The 9,959-nt window shown below is 42.1% G+C and overlaps 1 protein-coding gene across 1 annotated transcript; it reads right to left on the bottom strand.

Moving 5' to 3' along the window:
• Nucleotides 1-5,038: 5,038 nt before the first annotated feature.
• On the bottom strand, nucleotides 5,039-6,592 carry LOC144365129 (sperm motility kinase 2B-like). The gene has a single exon (XM_078015940.1). It carries the CDS (start codon nucleotides 6,590-6,592, stop codon nucleotides 5,039-5,041), a length of 1,554 nt encoding a protein of 517 aa, XP_077872066.1.
• Between the last annotated feature and the right edge of the window lie 3,367 nt (nucleotides 6,593-9,959).

The raw sequence follows: 9,959 nt of genomic DNA, 5'->3' as shown, positions 1-9,959 counted from the left end.
TGAAACCACCTGCAATGACTCTCTTATTACTTGGAACACCAAAGCAGTTTAGTTTTTCCAAACCAAACACTGACTGATTAATCTGTCCTCTAGCCAGAAGTAAGAGAGTAAAATATAAACAAAGGGTGTAGCTGTCCTCGTGCTTTCTCTTCCCATTATGAGCTCATTCACCTTCACTGATGGATAGCTTCTGCCATTTGTATTCTAGATACTCTCCCATTCTGAATGTGGTGTCATTGCAACTATCTTGAATAGATTATGGTAGAGTTTAGTACAGAGGTCCTAAGAACCTAGACAAATAATCTCCAGAAGTCTTTTTTTTTTTGAAAGCCCATATTTAGGGAGTCACTGGATTGTCTGAATATTTTCCTATCACTAATTTCATGTTCCAATCACAGTCATTCATTTTGATTTTGTAACATGCTGCATCTGCTTGTAAAATTATAAGCCTTCTGTTAAAGTTCTCTCTTCAAAATGATGCCACCTGTGGTGTTTTAGTAAGAAAATAGTGGTGAACTTCAAAGTAATAACAGAGCTTTGAAAATTAAATCACCAGTAAGTATATAGGGGCACTCTATCTTCCTCCTCTCTCCAATTCACCCTCCATACCTTCATCAGAAAATCTCTTTATAAAAAAATCAAAACAAAACAAAAACTTTCTGATTAAGGCATCACTGTGCTCAATTTTTTCCAAGTCTTACCAGGAAGGCAGAAAAAATAATGGACTCCTAAGTATGACATATAGGTTCTTCCATGATTTATTCATTTCATATGCTTGTCTGGGTATTGACTCCCCTTGAATACACACTTAGCCATCTAAAAAGACTGGACCACTGGCCATGAACCAGACTATAACAAATCTCAGTTGCTAGCTTGTTTTTTTTCTCTCTCATATTGCCGTCTTAAAATCTTACCCACTCTTTAGACCTCAGACATCATTTCTCCATAAATAGTCCTTGATCACATCAACTCTTTTCTTTAAATTCTCTTAGGAATTTTTCTTTATTTCTTTCATAGGTTTGAGACATTTCACAATAGTGAGAAAAACAGATGAAACCATAGACTAGAATCTAGCAGGATGACCAAGATTGACAATAGAGATTTTGAAAATTACCACATAGAAGCGATAAATGCAAGTTCTATTAGAGCTGATTACAGTTTAAGCATTCTAGTGGACATATTCAAATGCAGTTTGCCTTTTCTATTTTGAGGAACTGTAAAACAAAAGACACTCAGCTTGAAATTAAAAAAAAAAAAAAACTGAACCCAATCAGTGAAAGTTGTTCAACTATGATCATGTTACCTTTTGTGGCAATTAACCCACTACAAAGATTGCTTGTTCTATGCTTGGTGAACTTATAGTTAAAAGTTGGGTTAATTTCTTTCAGTTCTTTTGGAGATAATTTACGCATATTAAGACTCTTCACAGCATTTTTGCTAAAGCAAGGTTCTAGTTATTTATTCATCAATGCATTTATTCCCTTGACTTTGAAGCATATATAATATGCAGAGTTTAGCAGTTAGAATTGAAAAAAGACTGGCAAGTTTGAAGAACAATGGGTGTGAGTGATTGGACCATGGATATCATAAAGAGAAATAGTGAGAGAAATTATTTCCAAGGTCAAATGAAGTCAAATCAAGAGGATTGTAGATAATTAGGCAAACCATATTGATTTTTTCACTGAATAAAGGAATCGGTGCGAGTTATGGTATAGGAAAGAAGATAATAAGGGGTATAATATAGAAAAAGTGTAACTAATATAGGTATTATGTTGGGAACTACTTCCTTATTCCACGATTACAGTCGTCTATGTAAAGAAGTGATTACAAATACAGTAGAAAGAAAGAAAAAGGAAGGGGAAGAGATGGATAGAGACTTTGGAAGTAGATGTTCTAGGACTGGAACTTGAGATGCCTGGAGCCAAAGCAAGTTTGGCTACAAAATTTGAAAGGCCCAGTGTAAATGAATGAGTAAAAAAATGAAAGTTGGGCTGGGGATGTGGCTTAAGCAGTAACACCCTCGCCTGGTATGCGTGGGGTGCTGGGTTCAAACCTCAGCACCACATAAAAATAAAGATGTTGTATCCACCAAAATCTGAAAAATAAATATTAAAAAATTCTATCTCTCTCTCTTCTCTCTCTCTCTCTCTTTAAAAAAAAATGAAAGTACAGAAACCCCTTAATGCCGCAGTCTGGCTGGGCACAATTCAGGAGCCACTTGTCAAAAGAAACTAACTTTATTTTTAGAACTACAAACGCCAAACAAAACAGCTCCTCAAGAAAAAACCCTCAGAGCCCAACTGCCACCACCGGCTTCCACAAGCCTCTCACCCACACCAAACTCCCACAATCCTCCTGCTCTTGAGGCCGATTGGCTGGGTTGCATGGGCGGAGCCAAAGAAGTTCCCCAATGAGCAGCTCCATGGAGGAGCCAATCAGCTAGATGTTGCTGGGGCTGCTGTGAGCCAATCATCAGCCGGCAGTCTGAAGGGCAGGGAAACAGCCCAATGAACATCACCATAGAGGAGCCAATCAGCTAGATGTTGCTGGGGCCGCTGTGAGCCAATCATCAGCCAGCAGCTGGAAGTTTGCTGGGGCCCCTTTGGCTGTGGCTCTCAACATCTCCCCCTCTCTGTTTAAACAACAAGCATGTGGCTTAGGGACCATGCCTGCCTTAGGTTGTCCAATACTACATATGGTCCTTACCCGTCTTCAGATGAGCTGACCTCAGGGCGTCAGCCTCCTGTCTTAGGTTGATACCATTGTAATTGGATCTTACCCGTCATTGACTACCAGTCCAGTATACAGCCACACCTGTGGAGAGGTCTTTGTACCAGCAAGGGGGTGAGGTATCTTTGCCTCACTTCTGTTGGCCCCCAAATTTTAGCTGAATGATCATGACAAGCAAAATGGAGGAAGATATACCAAGCCAATTGACGGCTTCTTTGGGGAAAGTTGTACCACCGATGACATTATTAGCAAAAATACCCCAACACTACCACAAGTTGATGTACCAACAGATAGTTCACAATGCATACAAGTGAGTTCACAATGCATACAAGTGACACAGTCTAGGCAAGTTCTGCAAGCAGTTCAGTGATGGCCATTGCAGAAGCTGTAGATTAGTTTTATCTTTGTCTTCACTGGCACTAGGATGAAGATAGGAATTCTGGCAATAATGGCTAAAGAAAAAATTATGTAACATTCCAGAAGGCACTAAAAGAAAACAATTTTCTTAACAATTTACATTGTCTTCACCGGCACTGTGATGCAGATAGGAATTTTGGCAATAATGGCTAAAGAAAAAATTGTGTAACATTCCAGAAGGCACTAAAAGAAAATAATTTTCTTAACAATTTACATTATCTTGAAGAGAATTAGTAAATATAATGAAAAGGAAAGGTGAAAGAAAACAAACAGATCTGTTAACCTCCTTTTTTGTTTACATATTAAAACAATTCTTAGCATATTAAAACAATTCTACATATTAAACAGTTCTTTACATATTAAAATAATTCTTTACCCAATTTAAATTAAACCATTTAAATCACGTGAATAAAAAAAAATATTTGGATCCATTTTTTCATGAGCGCTCATCATATATGATATATGGACATACATACATTCAAACATATAACACAAAAAACAAGTGTGCACACATAATATAAAGGCCTTATGACTTTTTACAGGTAAAATCTCCATTGTAATGTTTAAAAAGTCTATAGTCAAAACTCTATAGTCAAAAAAAAAGAACTGATCAGCAAAATATTAACCTAGGTCTGTATGAGCTCAAAAAACAAAATAGAACTTCATGATATGGGAAAGGGCAATAATAAAATAGCTATTGAATAAAGCATCCTGGTTCTGTAGCAGATGTAAGGATAGCCAAATTGGAGTTTTGGATATCAGCTGTTATGGATATGAGCCAAATTGTCTTCTTTTTGGTCTGTAGAAATCACTTTAGTTAATCTCTCTGGAATCCAAATTGGCAGCTGTTCTCCCTGTGGAAACACACAAACAGGCCCCCCGACTCCAGAAAATCACTGGGTCAGGACCTTGGTTAATCTCACTGGAATCCAAATCGGCAGCTGTTCTTCCTGTGGAAACAAACAGACCCTCCACAAGACAATTACAGACCTCTACACAAAGATGACAGTTTCACATAGTATACATTTCTGACCACAAAGGGCAAGAGCCGGAAGCTGGTGTCAGTGTAGCTCCTGGTGCCAGACCAATGGACATGTCAGAGAAACAAGGTGCCCAGGCTGTCACCATTGACAAGCCTAGTAATAGAATCCAAAGGTAAGAGTAAATCCACGTGCACCTTGCCTTAATGGATAATTGCATCCATAGGATGAACTGACCCTCCAGTCCTGAAATCCTGAGTACTCTGTCCCATAGCAACAGTCATGACAATTTTGAGTGAGGCGGCTGCATGGCAGGTTCTGAGGCACCCAGCCACTGCTGTACTGGCCAACTCTTCCTTCCCTACCTTCCCTACACACAGTATCATGAAGATGCCCTGGAACACTGAGGTCTTCCATGCCTTCTTGGAGGTATTCCTCGTCACCATGGTCACCAGCTAAAGGTCATGTCTACAATGGCTCAATGGGAGAGACTCCATGCACACTGGATCAACAGAAGCCAGTCTGTACTAGGTGAAAGCAAGTGAATGTTCTACACTGGCTCAAGACAAGTGAGTCCTCATCTATTCTAAGGGCAAGGGAGTCTACACTGTAGAGGGAGGCACAGTGGTCCAGGCCTGGGAGATGATGGCTGGTGGGACCTGACCCACCCTGAGGACCCTCTTTTCTTGGAGAGCAGACCCTCATTTGAATCAGAGCATTTTTCAAAAATTTCGCAATAAAAATTTTATTATACAATTTGTCCAAAAATCAATGTATCAAGAAACATGTCCGAAGAACGGGAGAAGGGAAAGGGGGCAGGGCAGGGTGAAGTGTCCCAGGCAGAAGAGTGTCTGGTGTCTTCGGCAGGTGGGGGCAGAGGAATCGCAGGCTGGCCACTGGTCCTGTGTGGCTCAGCTCTCCACTTCGAACTCGGAGCCAGAAAAGGTCTCCTGATCCGGCTCTGGCTCACTTTTCCTGCGAACCCTTGGAAACACTCTATTGCGGACACGGACACGTGGCATGCAACAGCACAGTCTTCGGACACAGTTAGCGATCCTCCTGGTCCAGCTCTTCCTGGGTTCTCGGGGTTGCTCTGGGGATACATCTTGGGCGGAACTGCTGCGGACTGTCTCTACTAACCTGACCAGGCGCTTCCAGCGGTTGGGCAAGTAGGAGAGCGAGCTGGACTGGGAGGCTTCGTCAGGAGGCGGGGCCTCAGCAGGCTGCAAGTCCAGAGGAGGAGCAGGCAGGCTGGCCCTTCTGATGCCCACCTGCCCTGGCTGTTTGGCTTCCTCAGGCAGCTGGTGCTTATGGGGCAAGGGCAAGGCTCCAAGGGCAGGCTCACTCGTGCTCCTCGTGGGGAGCACAGGGCCCCGGGAAAGGCCGGCAGGACAAGAGGAAAGCCGAAGCCTGCGAGGCACAGGCTTCGCTGGGTACAGGCGCTCTCCCCCCTGGCTCTTCTGGTGCTGCAGAATCAAGTAGTTGGCCATCCCCGCATCAAACTTTCTCTTGGCCAGAGATAGCCAGGTTTGGTATGGATCGAGACCATGGTCAACCAGGAGCGCCATTATTTGGGGGTCTGGGTGTTTGGGAAGAGCCTCACTACACTGTTGGGGTACACGCTCCCCACCCTGCTTCAGCCATGGGTGCCGAGAGATTTGCTTGACTGTGGGCCGCTTCGGGGGCTTCACGGTCAGTATGCTGTGGATGAGCCTTCGGGCTCCCACAGGCACTGAGTCAGGGACATGGTACCTGGCGTGAGTGATCCGCGTCAGCAGGTCCTCAGAGGAGGTGGAGTCAAATGGGAGGCTCCGTGTCAACATAAAATACAAGATGACCCCCAGGCTCCAGACGTCCATCGGGGGTCCCTCATACTCTTGCCGCAAGACACCTTCAGGGGCAAGGTATGGGAGTGTGCCCCAGACCCGCCTCAGCTTCTCCCCAGCGCTGAACCACGTGGCGGCACCAAAGTCGATCAGCTTGACTTGGCCTCTGGTATCCAGCATGATGTTCTCTGGCTTGAGGTCTCGGTGCACGATGCCCTTGTCATGGAGGTAGCCCACGGCCCCCACGATCTGCCTGAAAACCCTCCGGACCTCCTCCACCTGCATGCCACGTGTGATGTGATCAAGCAGTCGTCCCCCACCTACGTGCTCCATCACCATGTAGATGGTGCTCTCGGTGCCAATCACGTGAAACAGCTGGACCACGTTGGGGTGCTCCAGACTCATCATGATCTTGGGCTCGTTGAAGGCCGGAATGTTCTCCACTTCCAGTGCCAGGGCTTTCACTGCCACCTGTGCCCCTGAGAGGCGATGGAGGGCTAGGCTCACCTGGCCATACCCACCACGCCCGATGACCTTCAGGAACTCATAGTGCTCCATGAAGGCTGCCACGCTGCAGGAGCCTGGCACCTGCAGTGCTGCTACTCTACTCTCACTACTCTCACTACTCTGGCTAAACATCCTAAGCAGGAACACCAACTAAGGATGCTACCTTAAAAAAAAATAACAAGCCAAAACAACAAAGCAAAACCAAAAACCAAAACAAAGCAAAACAACAAACCCAAATCAAAAAACCAAAAGCCAAAGACCACAGCACCAACCACCAACCACCAACCACCAACCACCGAATACCAACCACCAACCACCAAAAGCACTAACTATCTGGGAGTCCGACAGGTCACCACCAAGAGCTTCCTGTACTTGTGGACAAAAACCCAGCCCTGGCCACTTTCTTATATACCCGCTGTTTGAAGATTCCTCACAATGGCTCCTTGTGAGGTCAGAGCAAGAAAAGGACCAATCATGCCTGGCCTAAACCCTCAGTGGTCATCTCCCTTTGGGGCCTCAGAACTATTTCCATGTCACAACAAGAATACAAGTGGACTCCATTTTTTTTTTTTTTTTTTGCTTCCATTAGTTATGGAGACTGATATTTGTTTACAAGTTAAAAGGACTTGTCATTTCAATTCTAAACATTTCTAATAATTCTGGGCTTCTGAAGACCTTATCATATCCACATTCAAGGTATCCAATTTCTTTTTCTTCCAAATCATTGGTGTCAAAGTAGAGTAGCACTTGGCTCCCATTGTGATACTGAAACAACATAATCTGTTCCCTAAGCACAGTCTTAACACCTATGGGGTTAAGAGGGAGGAAGGCTTCATCCTAATTGCCCCATACACTCCTACCTAGGAATTCTCATTGGAAACTCTGGAATTCAAAAAAGAGTGGGTTGATATATTCAAAGTGATATGAAACAAAATGTGGACGCCAAGAATCCTAGAACCAGCAAAAGTGTCCTTCCCACAGAGAGAAGAAATGGAGGTCTTCCCAGATGAACGGGTATCTTGCTGCTGCTGTAACAAAATACCTTGGAATGGGTAATTTATTGGTAGTATTTCACTTCTCCCAGTTCAAAATCAGAACATTTTGTGGCCATATCCTCACATGATGAAAGGGGAAGAAGTTTTGAACCCAATCCCTCAAGCACTTATTTTTTATTTTTTATTACTTTGGCTGAGGGGACATACTGGTGATTGATCCCAGGGTCTCAAACATATCAGTCAAATTCTCTAACACTGAGGTACATCCCCAGCCACTTATTTATTTATATATTTATTTTGAGACAAAATTTTGCTAAGTTGCTCAAACTGGGCTTGAATGTGGGATCGTTCAGCCTCAGTAAACAGAGTACATAGGCTTACAGTCTGTTAAAATTTGGACATAAGTCCCCTCACCCCCAAACTCCTATATTCATGCAGAAATAGTGCTAAAATTATTGAAATGTGGAACCTGTAACCTAACTAGAGGGTTCAAGTTTCAGTTCAGGTTGTAACTGTAGGCAGGTGAGGTGCGGCTGGAGGAGCTAGCTCACTGTGGTCATGCCAGGAAAGCTCCTACTTTCCTGTGATCCCTTCCTGTCTCTCTGCTTCCTCACTGCCATGAGAGGAACAGCTTTCCTCCACTGGGCCTTTCCCTCATAGTGCACTGCCTCACCTTGGACCCAGAGAATTGGAGTTGGCCATCTATGGACTGAGCCCTTGGGATCACGTGCCCATCCTCTACTTTGTTTTTTATCAGAGGTTTGGTTAGAGTGAAATCAAAGATAACAGACTCATACATTTGTGTAGTGAGAAGTGGGGACGTTCCTCTGAATAAACTGATTGTGTGGATCAGAAACCTTTGACCCACAAAGACTTTGTAAGTCTTTGAAATAGTGAGCTCGAAAAGCTTTAGATTATTGTAAGAAGAGTTGAACAGGGATTCTGGTGTTCAGATGACCAGAATACCAACAGAAATGCAGACCTGGCTCATGAGCTTTCAGAAGGAAATAAGGACCCTATCAGAAGTTGGACTACAGGCTACTTGTGTTATAATCTGGCAAAACATTTGATTATTTATCTAATTTCTTTCTTCCTTAACATCTCTACTCAAATGTTTTCTTCTTGAAAGTTCTACACAAGTGACCTTATTTAGTATTTCAGTAAACCCTATCCCATCCCATTATTCAATAATTTTCTACTTCATTCTACTTGTGCTGCTTCTTCCATGTATGTTGTCACATAAATGTAGTGGTAACCTAGAAATATTATCATAAAGCACGATATAATGTATCACTTTTAAGTTAGTTCTTGATCTTCCTCTTCTCCTAGAATATAAACAAATCTCTGTTGTACAGCCCATTATAGGCATCCAAGAAAAACAAATTGTTGAATGAGTGAATGAATGAAAGTTTAAACAGAAACAAAATAAAAAGTGTACAGACATACAAATAAACGATTTGAAACCTAAGTTACAAAGTTTGAACTTAGCCATGTTTTGAGCCCCCTTTTTTTATTCCAAGAAATAGTGTTTGATTTCATACAGAATATGGTTTTGTCATATGAAGGTCATTACATTTTGAAAGGATGTTTATATAAAGGAACCAGAGATCCGATGCTTCATTCAAATTGATGGAGAAAAAAGAATAGCTTAAAAACATTTTACAAGAAAAATATCTTTTTGACAATCTCATAGAGTCACTGAAAGTAAATGAACCAAATGCAAAGAGGTAATATCCTGAGCAGAAAGCTATAGATAATGGAAAGATGCGGTATGGCAGTGGCAGTGAACCAATTAGACTTTAAGTGTTAAATTGGGCTTAAGAAGTGAGACTTACAAAATATAAACTAAGACAAATAAGGCAAAATACACATCAAGTAATTGTATCTTTCTTTATAGTATTTTTAAATGTTTTTATTTGTTCTTTATAGATATACGTGACAGTAGACTACTTTGATATATTGTACATACAAAGAATATAACTTATTCTAGTTAGGATCCCATTCTTGCAGTTGTACATGATGTCATGTATTTATGTATGAATATAAGTAAGTTATGTCAATTCATTATACTGTCTTTCCTATTCCTATCCCCACTCCTTTTCTTCCCTCCCATTTGGCTAATTCAATGAACTTCTATTCTTCCCCTACCAACCATCCCTTGTTGTTTGTTAGCATCCAAACATCAGAGAGAACATTTGGCCTTTGGCTTTTGGCGATTGGCTTATTTCACTTAGCTTGATATCTGCAGTTCCATCCATTTACTAGCAAATGCTATAATTTCATTCTTTTTTATGGCTGAATATTATTTCATTGTTTAGTATACCACATTTTCTTTAGCCATTCATCTGTTGAAGGGCACCTAGCTGGGCTCAATAGTATCTTTATTGTTAGGTGAGCTCCATAAACATTGGTGTGGCTGCATCACTATGGTATGCTGATTTTGAGTCATCTTAGTATGTACTGAGTAGTGGGATAACTGGGTCAAATGGTGGTTCCATTCCAAG

This window comes from Ictidomys tridecemlineatus, chromosome 6 (assembly GCF_052094955.1).
Source record: "Ictidomys tridecemlineatus isolate mIctTri1 chromosome 6, mIctTri1.hap1, whole genome shotgun sequence".
NCBI lineage: Eukaryota > Metazoa > Chordata > Mammalia > Rodentia > Sciuridae > Ictidomys > Ictidomys tridecemlineatus.
The sequence above is the reverse complement of the archived record's forward strand: the minus strand, read 5'-3'. Positions and strand labels throughout refer to the sequence as shown.

Excerpts from the sequence above, each read along its gene's own strand:
- LOC144365129 (XM_078015940.1), bottom strand. The coding sequence starts at position 6,592 with ATGTTTAGCCAGAGTAGTGAGAGTAGTGAGAGTAGAGTAGCAGCACTG.